The following is a 16,932-nucleotide window of genomic DNA, read 5'->3' as shown; positions in this document are numbered from 1 at the left end:
TTCCGCCACACCCACCACCGTTTAATATTCGCGATGGACATTGTGTTCAATTCGCCATAACCCGCCCCCACCATTCGCCACACCCCCACCGTTTAATATTCATGACATTGTGTTCCATTCGCCCACAACCCGCCACCGTTTAATATTCATGACATTGTGTTCCAATTCGCCACACCCGCCACCGTTTAATATTTATGACATTGTGTTCCAAAACGCCACACCCACCACCGTTTATGTACTCCATGACATTGTGTTCCAAGTCGCCACACCCACCAAGTTTAACCATATCGTCATGACATTGTGTTCAATTCGCCACACACCGCCACCGTTTTAATATTTCATGACATTGTGTTCAATACGCCCCACCCACCAAGTTTAATATTCATGACATGTGTTCCAATTCGCCACACCCCCACCGTTTAATATTCATGACATTGTGTTCAATTCGCCATACCCGCCACCATTCGCCACACCCACCACCGTTTAATATTCATGACATTGTGTTCCAATTCGCCACACCCGCCACCGTTTAATATTCATGACATTGTGTTCCAATTCGCCACACCCACCACGTTTAATATTCATGACATTGTGTTCCAATACGCCACACCCACCACCGTTTAATATTCATGACATTGTGTTCAATTCGCCACACCCACCAAGTTTAATATTCATGACATTGTGTTCCAATTCGCCATACCCCGCCCCCATACGCCACACCCACCACCGTTTAATATTCATGACATTGTGTTCCAATTCGCCAAACCACCGTTTAATATTCATGACACCGTTTAATATTCATGAGATTGTGTTCCAATTCGCCACACCCACACCGTTTAATACTCATGACATTGTGGTTCCAATTCCCACACCCACCAAGTTTAATATTCATGACATTGTGTTCAATTCGCCACACCCGCCACCGTTTAATATTCATGACATTGTGTTCAATACGCCACACCCGCCACCGTTTAATATTCATGACATTGTGTTCCAATTCGCCAAACCACCGTTTAATATTCATGACATTGTGTTCAATTCGCCACACTCTCCACCGTATAATATTCATGACATTGTGTTCAATACGCCACACCCACCACCATTTAATATTCATGACGTCCTGCCTTTGATCTGTAGGAAATACCTGCCCGTTCTGAAGAACTTCCCCTCGCAGTATATTTACGAGCCGTGGAAAGCACCAGAAGACGTCCAGCTCAGCGCCGGCTGCATCATTGGTACGGAGGGATGCTAAACCCTCTCTAACCCACCGCTGAACCGGTTTAATATGTTCTGTCCCGTGTGTGTGCAGGTAAGGACTATCCTCGTCCCATGGTGTGCCACACAGAGGCCAGTCAGAGGAACCTGGGTTTGATGCGTCAGGTGCGCACCGAGCAGCAGAACACGGCCGAACTCACGCGAGGTGAAGCGCAAACCCTACGACTTTCTCAAGTGGAATTCAAATATGTCACCTTCAAAGTGTCATAAATAGTTTGATCTTCTAACAGATGTGGCAGATGACCCGATGGAGGCGGGGCTTAAGCGTGAGCTACAGGAGGAGGAGGAGCTTCTGGAGGGGGCGGAGCAACACGGCACGTCCAAACGTTTCAGCGGTGACGCGGATCATAAGTCCCGCCCCTGGACGCCAGAGACTCTGCAGTTGAGCGGAGAGATCATGTGACTTTAGAACTGCCCAATCAGACCACCGTATTACTTCATCCACATCGACCCGCAAATCATGTTATTCTGAACAGAAGACGGCATTTGAACTCTGTTGGTGTGTTTTTCTGTTCATGAGAGATTTCTCTACATTCAACAGAGTTTGTGAAGAAGAAAACGAGGTGAATTTTATGCAACAGTCTTCCTTTTTTCAGTCATTAAATACATGTGTATGTTATGCAAAAGATCAAATAAATCAACTGGAAGTGAGCTTTGACACAATAAATATATAATATTCATAACACATAATTTCTTCAGTTTTTCAGTACAGTGAGAGATTGCACCGGAAAGCTGACATTTAAATATAAATAATTTTAACGTGTAAAATTAGGTTTCTAATTAATTAGTGTAGTAATAAAAAATAATTCGATCTTTTAATAAACTAGCGTGTGTTATTGTTCATTTCTGAGACTCTCGAGATACTTTTCGGTTTAAAAAAAGTAAAACAAATACTAACACTAACTTGATCTATTCTTTTTGTATTCTATCTGATTTCTTTTTATTTATTATATAATTAAAAAAACATTTCTATATGTACTGTGTTGTTATAACACTTGTGTATCATTGCTCTTTTGTTGATTCTGATTGCTTCTATTGTTCTCATTTGTAAGTCGCTTCGGATAAAAGCATCTACTAAATGACTAAATGTAAGTAAAGTTTTTTTTGTCTTGGATTTGTTTGTGGATAAAATGTTTGACATACTAAAAGTAATAATTCAAACAAAACTCCAAAATCATATTACACTTATTAAAATCACTAGTTAGAGGTTTTATGTATTTTTTATCTTCAAAAGAAGCAGTTTAAAGTTGTGTTTGTGGTTTTGACTAACCAGCTCTTGTGACGTATAAGAGTCGAATTAGCCAATCCTACTACAGCGAAGGCCGAGCTCATGAATATTAATGAGGTTCCCTTCGGGGAATTCTGGGGGGTGATGAAGAGACAGCATTAAAAAAAAATCTAATATGTTTATTTATATTAAAATTAGCGTATTATTTAGCGTTAATATAGAGAAGATGTTTTTAAATTCCAGTGCAAAGAGGCAAATCAGAGGCGTTTGGTGGCCAGAAAAATAATTGCTATGTAATGCATGGTTTAATCTCTAGATGCTCGTACGCTGTTTAATAAATATAGCCTACATCTATTAAACTCTACTCTAGTTGCTGTAAAGAGTTTTAGCGTTCACAATAGCGTATTAATTTATTTATTATGTTTTGCATTGTATATTTAGACATTATCAAATACTCAGTGTTTATAAGTTTTACTTCTTTTAAAAAAAATGTTAAATTAAAAAAGATTGATTACGCACATCTCAGTATTATTTTATGACATTTATGTAGGAAGACAATATGAGTGAGTGTTAAAAAGGCCAGCAAATACGGAATTTAACCCAATAAAAATAATGTTTAAAAAAAAAACAAGGCAACAACCGCATTCAGGGAAACTCTTTCTTGTATTCATTTAATGGACAGTCTTAACTTCATTCAACTTCATACAGGGAGATAAAGATTGCAGAAAGACTAAAAACTAAAAGCGTCATCTGGTTATGATCGCTATTAAGGTGTTTCTAACTGCATATATAGCACAACTGCCTATTATCTAAAACTACACAATAACTATAACGCGTTTCATAAAATACAACCATGTTTTCGACCAATCCACGCCCAAGACATTTGCACAAAAGAGAGTTCTGTACGTCATACTGTGGGTTTTTGATGTTTGATCTCAATGTAAAATAGTTTTTTCTCCAATCATCTCAGATCTGAGACCAAAGACACATTTATCAGTGATGTTAAACGACAGCATCGGATTTCTTCTGAAACGTTATGGTCAAATTGTGTGTTTGGAAATTGTATTGTTTATTATTTTAATATAATAAAGTCATGTAAAAGATGCTGCGGAGAGTGTTTTCAATGATTTCACTCCAGTTTGATCACTTTTTTATATAAAAAATACACCATGGCAAACTTCTAGCTCAGAATTTAATGCCAAAGCAACTTATATAACGCTCGGCTATCATATGTTGGAAAGTCTGAAGAGAATTTGATTAGCAAGTTAGCAAAACATCTTTAATGTAACCATGTGGAAAATAATGTCAATTAAACTAAACTTTTGTGACATTTCAGTTGAAATTAATTTGAATTTTGTTCATTTTTTTTAAACTATTAAAATTAAACATTTTTTTATCAACAATTAAAAACTAAATTTTAATAGCGGCATATTTCTATTAACGCTTCCCTCGGAGAAACAATCATGATTCAAACATTTTTAAGATTTAGGAAAATTTCACACAGCACAAAATTCTGTAAAGGTTTGAAATGATTTTGTGTAAAAAACTTAACAGGCTAATTAAACTATAAAACGAACTTAAGCACTATTATTTCAAGCTTACTGGTTACTTAAGTGATCAATTCACGTAGCAACTTGCAGGATAGTATGCTAACTGATTAGCCTGCTAAACCAGCTAAAATTGTGAGCAGGCTAAGCTTATTAACTAAAACCTGTCAGTTGTAACTTAAACACGCTATCTAGCTTAGCTGGCTAATTTGAGCAGGCTATGCTAGCCGATTTATTTTATCAGCTGTAAAATTAAGCTAACTGAACACAGAAATATTTAATTAGCTTTGATTACATCTTACCTTTACCTGAGCGCAGTCACGATCACAACACATGGACTGAGGACTAAAACTAATTAAAATATACGATTAAAAGTCACCTAACGTGTGGATTTAACGTGAAAACGGCGTATTATCTGATTAACTCATTTAAGAGACAAAAAATGGTTCATAACTAGACAGAAATACAAAACAAAACACTCTCATTGTTTTTAAATATGTTTTATTAGCTGGCGGAGTACCTCACAGACTTAAGAAACAAATGCTGGTACTATACATATACAGTAGTCAACATTTAAAGTGGATCAAAACCAAAACAAGACCCGTTCTTGTCTTAGGACAACTTTGAGTAACTTTTTTGACTTCAAATGTTGACTACTTATATAATTATATCTTTAAAATTCAAAACAGCTACTAATACTTTGTAGAAAAACTGAAAACACAAGCAGTAAAAATGTACAGCTTCATAAGATACAGCTCTCTTATACAAAACAGTGGAGATGGAGATGATGACAGGTGGATATAACGTACAGCGATGGAAGACCGAGGACGTCGAACACCTGGAGAACATTCTACGCTATCTGTGCAAACACACTGAAACATGGAGCAAGATACAGTCGTTTATACAGTGGAGACAATCATTCATCTGTGGTACAGTTACAGTAGTTTGGACCCGAACACATCCCAGAGATCCTGTGACTCATGGAAACAGACGCAGGTATGTACAGGTGAGTCCGGTTCAGAGCAGCGCTGCGGAAACTCTTCCGTTCGTACGTAATACTGAGTGAATCTGGATCTGGTTAAATGTGGCGTAATGCGTGTTCTTCTTTGGCTGTTTGCGATTACTTGTATTTTCCTATATTGAGGTCCGTTTACGCCAAACACATCGTCACAAATTTGAATATAAACAACGGAGAGTCCATTTTTTTCGCAACTGGTGACAGAAATGTGCTGACGATTAAGACTTGAGCTCTGGTTCACGTTTTCGTTAACTACATGTGCTAATCTAATTCTGGAGTTTATAACACATTTAGCTTTTTTTCGCTCAAGCTGACGAATATTCGTTACACTCATTCGAGAGGACCGTTTCTTTAAAAGTTCATTAATAAAGAAATTACATACAACTTATAAAAAAAATATTTGGACTAATCACGTTTTATTCAATTGTGCGTTTTAGAATTTTACATTATAAAACTTCTAAAAATGTTAAAATTTTTTTTTTTTTTAAAGCGACATTTTCGCCACAATTTGACAAACTCTTTAATTGTTTCGGATCACTCTGAATGTTTGTGTTTAACATGCGAGGTCATTTTGGCGAATCCATCAGTGGGTGGAGCTTAGGAAGAGAAGGCCACGCCCTCCCCCGTCTTCCCGCCGCTTCTGAAACAAACAGATGAATACAACTGAATGATTCTATTATTATTGATCACCCATCTTTTGTATAGCTTCGACTTTTTACGAACCTCGTCATCTTGGGCTTTTAACGCTGAAGAGGAGAGGGGGGAGCCGTCATCAACAACCATCACAACTGCTGTGTTTCTGCCTCCCTTTCTCTCTTTCCAGTCCCGCCCCCAACCGGCCAAATCAGACGCCCTGAAGGAAGTCAACATCAAACTTTGTTCGCAAACCACTGTGACGTATTTCCCGCACAATAAACCCTACCTGGTTTTTGATGGAAAACAAACTCTCGTTCTCCCACAGACAGCTCGCTTTGGTTTATGTAGATCTACGGTACCCTGCACTAAAAAAAACAAAAAAAAAAAAAAAAAAAATTACGCAAACATTCATAAAACGTTATTAAATTAACCATAGTACTAGGGGTGTGCGATATATATCGTCTGCAATAATATCGTAATTGTTGTTTTAACGTAATTGTAATTGTAATAACGTAAAAGTTAATTATGAGACATATTGCTTGTTTTGCGCTTTTTCGACTACAAAAGTAATTCCAAACACAGCCACAATGCTGTTTTGCATCTCTGAGCAACATGACGGTGTTTCGTTTCTGAATGAATCAAAGATTTAAATGATTCGGTTTAATCGCAATGACTCACTTATTAACAGTGACTCGCTGCCACCTACTGGCGCTTTTAATTTCACATTCAAAGTTTATTTTTATTACTTAATTTAAAATAACAGTATTCAGTGTTTTATGATTAATCAAAACATTACTTATGCATTTGTAATTGCATGTATGTCCTGCATTAAACGTTGTGTAAACACATCTAAATGCCTCTTCAGATGCAGCTTCTGTGTTTCCTCTGCACTGCAAAGATGGATTTTATTGATACTGATTTAATTTGTTTGGTAACAAATGTGTTATTCTAATTCACTGATTAAATGTAAGAATTTGACTCAAAAAACTATGCACACTCAAAAAAAAAAAAAAAAAAAAAAAAAAAAGCCTTTATAAAAGGTACAAATGCTCATGAAAGGTAAAAATCTATTTTAATTTTTTGGAACAGATTAATTTCTAATCATTGTGAACGGACCTCCACACATAATATGAATAATATCAAAAACTTTAGGAGTCAGCTGTCCACGGCAGTCCTTAACACATTCAGAAAAATATCATCTGATTATCGTTATCGATAAAATCCCAGAAAATATCGCTATGTTATTTTTGTCAATATTGCACAGCCCTAAAAAGGACATGTTCTCACTGAGGGCGTGTAGGTGTTTTGCGCCGCGATGTTTTGCTCCGCTCGGTCCGGGCTGCTCTCTCCTGACCCCTGCTGGACACACAGAGCATTAAAACTCACTGGTTTTCCTTCAAACACACTTATTTGATCGCGACGCATGATTTCAAACACTCACGATGAGATGAAGTGCCGCTCCGGGGCCTCCGGCGTGTAGGTGGCGCCGCTGCTCCTTGGGCTTCACTGACACCTACGACCTCAATGTGGTTGGACGGAACAGCTGCGAGAAGACCTGAGCGATGAATGAAAATAAAGGCCCGTTCACACCAAGAACATTAACTACAGCGATAACTAACGTGATTGTTTAAGTTGGCTGTCAATGTTTTTATTGTTAAAAAATAATTATTATAAATGATTTGTTATCATTATAGCTGTGGATTGCACTTTGCTATTCTTTTAAATCTAGAATGTAATGAGAGCGGTGAGCTCTAACTAAGCTCTACTGAGTCCGCGGTATCTGGGAGAGCTGCTGGTAGATCTGCACGCATCCTCTCGATGTTCAGGCGGGCTGGCCTCGGCGTGGTTCACCATGGGTTTGGGGTAATCCACGCCGATCACGCATTTGGCGGCGCGCTGCACCTCGTCCGGTTGCGTTCCAGGGGTCATAGATGAACTTGGCTGGAAAAGTCTCGGAGTACAGGTAAGTAACATCTGCAATCAACCCACAGCGACTCATCACAACCTCCACTAAACCAGATATACAGAATACATGTGGCTAGTTGATTAGAAATAAAACAAACATATCAAAACAGGTATAAAAATTTCCATTAAGTCTTAAAATAACATCATATAAACAAATATTGACAAAGAAACTGACATGTGACGTGTAAATTAGCATTCTGGGAAATTAAATGTTCAAGGTCCATAAAGTTCATCTATTAAATATAATGAAATATATACTAATGACCTAATTACTAATTATCAGTTTATAGTAAAGCAAATTAAAGTTAAAAAAAAAAATTACATGAAAAAAATGTTATTAAAATCTATATATATATATATATATATATTTAATATTAATAACGTAATATTTACTGACTTTTATAGATGACGTTTGATTGAATATTAATAACTAAAGTTTTATTCAAAAAATTACGTAATATTACAATCTATTACACGCATTTAAAATTAGTATCAGTGTTAATTTTATTTAACAATTAATTTCTATAGGTGATATTAGAGATTAAAAAAATCACTGTATTGGACATAACTAATATTAAAGTAATTCATACTGAAAAATGACATGTATTACTAAAAAATATAATACGTATTATTTAAAATTAATAGTGCTGGCAAACGATTAATCAAATCCAAAATAAACGTTGTTGTTTAAATAATATGTATGTGTACTGTATGTATTTATTATTTTTATATATATACAAACAAATGCATCTATATATTCATGAAAACTATGTTTGTGTTAAATATATCTATATATAGTATAGAATATAAATATATGCATGTAAATACTTATTTTCAAAATATTTACTGTATGTGAGTGTATTTATATATACATAATAAACATACTATGTAATATGTAAACAAAAACTTTTATTTTGGATGCGATTAATCAATTGACAGCACTAAAAATAAATAATGTAATTTAGCTACCAACATTTTACAGGCACAATTTTACAGGCAACATTTAATTAAATTATTAATGTCATGGATGTAACTCATATTATGAGTAATTCATACTAAAAAAACATATGTATTATTAAAAACTATAATATGCATTATTTAAAATAAATGATATAAATTAATATTATTACCTATTAATTTCTATTTGATTTCATAAAATTCTTCTTTTAATAATTTAATATCTTTTTATTGTTTGTATTATTTTATTATTAAATAATATTTGTATTATGTATTATTCAAAAGCTGCAATATATTATTTAAAATGAATTATACAATTACTATGTTATTAATATAATTAATGTACATTTTTAAATCTATAGGTGATATCTGATTAATTATTAAAGTAATATAATTTATTTTTATAATTATTTATTTTCATAAATATTAATTATATATAAACTGAAATCAGACATTAATTACATATAAATTATAATAAAAAATTTTAGACATTCCATTTTATTTTAAATGGATATTATTCTTAGATTGATGTGTTATGATCGTTAGTATTGCTAATTGGAATTGCTTTGTGTAATTGTGCATTCACACTGGATCCAGATGAAGGAAGTGAAGCGGTGTGGACGCCCACCTGATGAAGTCTCCGTTGGGGTCGATCCTGCGTCCGAATCCCACGGGACAGTAGCAGTGGAAGAACTGCTGGAAGAAGGAGCTGCAGGAGTGACAGAGCCAGCTGCCGGCGTTCACACTCCAGTCTGCGTCCTAGCAGCAGCTCCTCGAACACACTGCGGGACACCCACAAACACACCGCACTTACCCCAGCATGCTCTGGGGGTACACCTATATTAGGTCTAGCTTTCCCAAACTGTAGGGGGTTTATGCTGTGTATATAAACGGCAGGTTATTTAGAAAGCAAATAAAATAAAAAAAAGAAAAATAACAAATAATCAAAAACTATAATTAATAGATCATTCATTGCATTCGTGTGAATAATGTGTAATCATGTAATCCATGAAGAAATCTACTACTGGAATCTGATTACGTTATCCAGACTACATGTGAATCCTGGGTACTACCCAGCATGCCCTGGGGCTGTACCTTCATGCCCTCCTCCCAGCTGATCCAGAGATCTCCTCGCGTCAGGAAGCAGGCCACGGCGTGCCGCGCCAGATGATGGATCCAGCCCTCCTGACGCAGCTGGGTCATGATGGTGCGTCGATCCACGGGAAGCCAGTCTTGGCCTCGGCCAACTTGGCCAGCGCCTCGGGGTTCCTGTCCCACGGGATGCGGATGCAGATGGGGTTCCCTCCATGCGGTCGAAGCGCGGTTGTTGCTGGCCGCCGTGTAGAAGAACTCCCTCCATAAGAGCTTGTCGTACAGAGAGATCGACGGACTTGTGTTCTTCTTCACCTGTGACGGCATCACGGGATTATATACACATCACAATATAAGAAAATAGCATTTAAAAAGTATTTCGATCCGGATCGAAGAAAATAGCGTTTTAAAATTGGTTCGATCCAGATCTAAGAAAATAGCGTTTTAAAATTGGTTCGATCCAGATCTAAGAAAATAGCGTTTTAGAAGGGTTTCGATCCGGATCTAAGACAATAGTGTTTTAAAGTTAGTTCGATCCGGATCTAATAATATAGCGTTTTAAAATTGGTTCGATCCAGATCTAAGAAAATAGCTTTAAAATAATAGCGTTTTAAAAGGGTTTCAATCCAGATCTAAGAACATAACGTTTTAAAATTGGTCCGATCCAGATCTAAGAAAATAGCGTTTTAGAAGCGCTTTGATTCGGATCTAAAAAAATAGCGTTTTAAAAGTGTTTCGATTATGATTTATATATAAGAAAATATTTTTTAAAGCTTTTAAACAAGAAATATTATACATTACATCTTAAAAGTTTTAAATTAGACATATTACAATATACTTGTAATATATTAATATATAATTAATATAAAAATTACTTTAATTAAAACATAATTAAAACATATTTTAATATACTGTTGAATAACATAATACAACTTTATAATTTGAAAAGGATTAAGATTTTAACATAAAATTTTAACAATCAGAAACTTAATTAAAATATAATTTAATACATTTTAGATAATGGCTACATTAAAAATATTTAGAATATAAAAATATATAATATTATAATAATACATAATCTATTAATATTATATAACAGGTTTATATTTTATAAAAAATATAATATATTTCAAATAAAAAATAAATTAAATTACATTTCAGTTTATTTAGGTATACTACAAATTAAATAACAACAAAATAATGATTAGAATGAATCAAATACATAATTGAAAAGGTATTAAAGGTCTTGCAGTGCCGCACCTTGTTGTAGAGTTCGGTGAGTTTGTAGTAGAACAGGCGGCAGGACAGACAGCCGAAGCGCAGGTACGGGCTCAAGCCCAGCGGACTGGCCAGCAGCGGGACTGGAGCTCATCTCGGACGCTCGAAGTTCCCCCTGCCACGCCTAGAAAACAGCAGCACACGCCTCAGACACGCCTGATCACGTGACCACAGCTGGAGCCACGTGTCTGTGTGTGTGTGTGTGTGTGTCATACCGCGGTAGAGTCGGGTCCGAGCTGTCGCTCCAGCCGCATCAGTGCCTCTGATTCTCCTCCGGGCCAAACAGCAGGAGCCAAAGACTCCGTGTCGAACCCTGAACACAAACACAAACATGATTTCGTGGAAACACTGACGTAATTCTGTGCACACTGCATGTGAAAGGGAAATCCACCCCTACCCATGATGCACCTCTCTAATCACAGTGATCTGTGTGTGTGTGTGTTACCCAGCTCCTCCAGCAGGGGCACTCCGTATCTCTCTCTGTGGTTTCCGCTGACGGGCGTCACACAGTGTCCCAGCAGCTCTCGGGTCAGCGGCTCCCGCGGAGGCTCCGGCGGCTCCATGCTGCTCACCAGCGTCTGGAAGCGTTTGAACGTCAGCGGCGGCTGACCACCGTTCAGCTCCGTGATCCTGACACACCATCACACCACAGATTCACTGAATCACTCACGCCAACCGTGCAGATTCACTCATTTAAATGATCCAGTTGATGAAAGGATTCAACAGCATTCCCAAAAGAATATGAAATTACATGATGTTTTGATTAATCTAATCAATCACAAAATAAATTTGACGGAAAATACCTCCAAAAGATTAATATTTAAAGCTATTTTTGTGTTAAAAGAGAAAGTATCAAGTTGACATTGCAAATTGTAGCTTTAGAAACAGCTTTAGAGTTTTTTAAATTAACGTATATTATAAACTTTTATGTATCTTCACAGAATTTAAATTAGATGTATTACAAACTATATTTAAATATAAAGTTTAAATCAGATATATTATTATATTAAAAAAAAATATTTGACAAGTGTCTAAATTAAATATGCAAAATTAGATTTTAAGTGCATTTGTAAAGTTACTTTATATTAATCTATATTCTAAACTATTTTAATATCTTAAATATTTAATATTTAAAATATTTAAATATTTAAATTAAAGGTGTCATGACATGGGTTTTTTTATTTTATTATTATGGTCCCCTAGGTGCAATTATAGTATTACTATAGTTTTTTTTTTTTTTTTTAACTTTTAAAATGTAGTGAATTCATGACATTTATCCCACCTGTTTTCTCATCCTTTGATTCAAACAGTCTGTTTTTGGGTGTTTCCCCTTTAAAGAGTTCAGTGTATAACACCCACTGTTGATGATTCGGCCTATAATGACAGTGCCTATCGATCAATTATAAACACCCCCCAGCCCCAGAACATTTCTGGATTGAGCGTAACTGTTTAGTAGCGGTAGGTGATGCATTCGAAGCGATGGCTCTTGCAATGATAAAAAACCTTATATGTTTGAGAACATCTTGCGTGGCATTGTAATTTTCCTGTACACAGACCCACTCGCTGTCCGTCGAACTGACTGATACTTGTGAGGGCCGCGGCGCGACAACGATACGAAATGAGCGTAGTTGTCTATGTGCTGGAGGCGGTCATATGCAAATGGTTGGAAAACGTCAACTTCGCACCCCCGTGCCGTCACACTTCTTACCATGGATCCAGACCGAGCTGTATTTAGAGCTTGATTAAATAAGTGGCTCGTTTTAATGGGGAGGACGTCTTAAGCTATGAAACTTGCAGGAACGTGTTAATAGTACAACAAAGACCACTTATATTCCAAGAGATCAAGGCAAATTTGGTTTCTCATTTCATGACCCCTTTAAATAAAAAATAAATTAAAGTTACTTTCTTAATACATACATTATATATTAATTAATTAATTAATTAAGTGAGGTTTTAAAGTTAAAAAGTATTAATAATTAAATTTTAATACAAAATTTTAATTACGGAACATGTATTTTAATAACAATTTAATAACAATTTATATTATCAAGCATCTGTTGAGTTAATTTAAAACTTGTATTTAGAGTCTAGAATTTGTTAAAATTCTGCGAAGTTTTAAGCATTTCTTTTAAGCTTTTTTTTTATTTTAAAAAGTTACACATTATAATACCATAGTATCATATTATAGTTTTACAGTCTAACTCTTCTTGATAGCCTAAATGTAAATATTATGTTAAACATTGATATAATGTAATCTGGAAGCACAGTAGATCTGAATGTGTCCTCACCGGTTCAGATCGTACAGCGTGTGCGAGATCTTCGTGATCACCTCCACTCCTGCTTCAGACGCCAGCTTCTTTATAGCTGCGTCTCGCTCCTTCCCGAACGGCTCCGAGTCGCTCTCGAACGTCAGCCGAGACACCTTCCACTCCTGCCGACCAATCAGACGAGTGTTCATGCAGTCACGTGACCAAAAGACTGTAAAGCTCAAGTCGTTACCTTGAAGAGGCGCGGGAAGATGTTGGCCGGCTGACCGCGGATGACGAAGAGACGGGAGTTGAGTTTACGAAGACTGGAGTCCAGATCCTCCAGACACTGCAGCAGAAACCTGACACACACACACACACACACACACACACACACACACCACACCTGTGAGCACTACACAAACAGCTCACACACAGAACAATCCCAAAATGCACTGCTTCAAGATACATTCAAGAAGCATTTCCTGTGTGGAAGTTATAAGCAATATAAAGCAAATTATATTTTTAATTTGGGTTTAGTTTTTAGCGCAATATTTATTTGTTAGAATTAAATGAACATTAATTTATAATAAGTGTAATTTAAAATGATAATTTAAAAAAAATATATATTATATATAAAAATAAATTTAAATAATGAAGTTATTTTATAATGACAGTACACTGAAGCTTTGAAAATAACTATTAATAATAATAATAATATCATGCATCCCTATATTATTCATTAACTATTATTAAATAATTTTTTTATATACAACTAATAGTAATTTATGATTTATTTTTTAACTTAAAGTTAACTTTAAAAGTGTTCAAAATATTAATAATGTGTTCTTAATAATAATTGTATAATATAATAAACAGACTTCAAGTATTATTATAACGACATTAAATTAAAAAAAGCATTTTTGTATTAATTTTAGCGATTATTCGCATCCAAAATAAAAGTTGTTTACATAATGTGTATTCTGTGTATATTTATTATGTATATATAAATAAAAACACATGCCTTTATATTTAAGAAAAATATGTTATGTTTGTTAAATATACTTATATATAACATAAAATATATAATGTATAAATGTGTAAATATTTTCTAAATATATACTGTATGTGTGTGTGTATATATATATATATATATATATATATATATATATATATATAAAAATAAACAGTTCACATACATACATAATGTAAACAAAAACTTATTTTTTTATTTATTTTGATTAGTTGTGATTAATCGTTCGAGACAGCACTAATTAATCAATAATAATAATAATCATAATAATAACAGTACTAATAATACTTCTAAAATTTTATTTTTTATAATATTTAGTTATTTATTATTTAATCATTATGAAGTAATAAATTATTATTGATTACAATTTCTTTAATGTGGTAACAATAAAAAACAGCTTTCAAGCTTTATTGTGTTCTCTCTGTCTCTCTGACCCACTGACATCATTTCAGCGCCGCCTCTCTCTCACACACACACACACACACACACTCACTCTCTCTCTGTGTGGGAACACTGTGTTCCCGTCTCTTTCGTAACTGAACTCTGTGTCTTTTAGGAATGCAGCCAGACTCTTGACGGCGCTGCAGCAGAAACCATCTCGTCTATGGTCTTAATCTCAGTCTGGACTTTGGTCTCAGACTGTCTCGATCTCAGTTCTGGTCTCATTCCTGGTCAGACCAAGACACCCAGAACCCAGACTTTCATATATACAATGTGGATCTACCCTCAACATTATAAAGGATCTAACCTAAAATGCTTGCCTTTTTATTGCCCTTCTCACTTTAAATACTTTGGTGAGTTAAAGTAAGAATATTGTTAACACTTTTAGTGTCCAGTTCTCATTATAACATGCAATGAATATTACTGAGATATCAGCTGTTTATTAGTACTTAAAAAGACACATATTGCAAGACCTTGTTCTAAATCCTCAATCCTACAGATTACTTTACTGAGCATTAATCAGCAGTAATGATGAGCTGATACTGAGGCAACAAAAGTCATAATGAGAAACTGGACCCTAATCTAAAGCAGCGTGAGCAGAAAAGGTGTTGTCAGATGTGTCTCTCACCTCCAGCGGTTGACGCCGCGGTTGGAGGCCCCGGCGAACCAGGGGTCCAGGAAGTAAACGCAGCGCAGCGTGTGGGAGCCCCTGACGGCCTCCAGCAGAGCCGGGTTATCATGCAGACGCAGACCCTTCCGGAACCAGTGGATGGAGTTGATAGACATGATGCTGCGGCCGCAGATCAACGGATCACTCATCACAAACTCGTCATGCACTTCATAACCCTGACAAGAATCAATAATAATAGAAGCACGGCCGTTTGCATTTCAATATTACTGATGCTACTTTCAATAATAATGCGTATACAATATCTTATAGCGCTGCCGCACGATTTTATCGCGATTAATCGCATCCAAAAAAGTGTTGTTTGCATAATGTGTGTGTGTGTATATTTATTATGTATATATAAATACACACTCATACAGTATATATTTTGGAAAATATTTTATTCATTATATAGGTAATATATAAATGCATTTAATATACAAATATAACAAATAATATTATACAAATTTTTATTTTGATGCGATTAATCGCGGTTAATCGTGCGAAGGCGCTACTTTTTACATAACGAACTGACACAAGAAATATAGAGCAGCTCTTTCTTTCCAGGACTTTGGCACATAAAACAATGTTTTTAATTAAAGATGAAACCCACTGCACACATCTTCACCATAAAATCACAGCTTGACACATAATTTTGCATGTTTCATAACTTGACCCCAAATCCCAAAACTGGGTCATTACTGTAAGTGTCGCTTACCAAAGGCCATCAAAACGTTATAAATACACAAAAAGTGTTGTGGTGTTTTAGGTTTGCGTGTTTTTACTGAAATGGGTCTCCCGGTTCGCGCTCTTAATGTAAGCTGTTAAAAACACGAAATGATGCGAGTTTGTGAAGCGCCACTCACCTGAAGAGGGGAACTGAGTTTATGTGAGTCCCGGGGATAAAACCATCTCACAGTTTATTAAACTTTCCCTGCAGAACCACTGCAGAGCAGCGAAGTCCACCAAAGTCCAGAGAACCGGGCCACAACAGCGACACTTTACATAACGCTGCGCCGCGCGCTGCGCATGCGCCGACAGAGCAAACACATTAGATCCGGGTCTACAGCTCTTTATAACGGTTTAAGCGCTCTTAAATATAGTTTCGCGGGTCTACATCTCTAAGTAGTCGTGTTAAGTATCTATCTGCTACATTGCGAATGAAAATGCTGTACGATGATCATTTTAAACAGCGCATTAAAACGGCCGCGCGCGATCTATAGTTGTGGCTCTATGCTGCCTGCGCGCCGCCGCGATAACTCACGCCGCTCGTGCCCCACATATGGACGCCGCTCATTGGTCCGCGCCCGCGCCGGAGTAACGACAACAAAAAATCCCTCTCACGTTTATGCGGCGTGGATGAAAAGAGCTTTGCGCGTAGTTTTGAATCAGTTTGAACGTTGAATACCGTTTAGTGTGATTTTAAGATGCGATCCCGGCGCGCGTTTGTCATTTATGTCCGCTAGTAATGCTATTATAGCCGATTTTCCGAACACACCTTACCCCGCCTTATTAGCTCATCCGCCGTCTGATTGGTCGCGTCCTCAGA

At 36.0% G+C, this 16,932-nt stretch overlaps 1 protein-coding gene and 1 pseudogene across 1 annotated transcript in view; one reads left to right on the top strand and one right to left on the bottom strand.

Moving 5' to 3' along the window:
* The window catches only part of LOC109075252 (cryptochrome-1), a 198,361-nt gene extending 196,150 nt beyond the window's left edge, over positions 1-2,211 (top strand). The window contains 3 exon segments of the mRNA XM_042749334.1: positions 1,138-1,235; positions 1,310-1,420; positions 1,506-2,211. Coding sequence (XP_042605268.1) covers positions 1,138-1,235; positions 1,310-1,420; positions 1,506-1,678 — 382 coding nt within the window. The 3' untranslated portion in view covers positions 1,679-2,211.
* Positions 1-16,435, bottom strand: part of LOC109064427 — a 195,802-nt pseudogene extending 179,367 nt beyond the window's left edge.
* Positions 16,436-16,932: the final 497 nt, after the last annotated feature.

The sequence above is a fragment of the Cyprinus carpio genome, chromosome B22 (genome assembly GCF_018340385.1).
Source record: "Cyprinus carpio isolate SPL01 chromosome B22, ASM1834038v1, whole genome shotgun sequence".
Lineage (NCBI taxonomy): Eukaryota > Metazoa > Chordata > Actinopteri > Cypriniformes > Cyprinidae > Cyprinus > Cyprinus carpio.
This window is presented reverse-complemented; position numbering and strand designations above follow the sequence as displayed.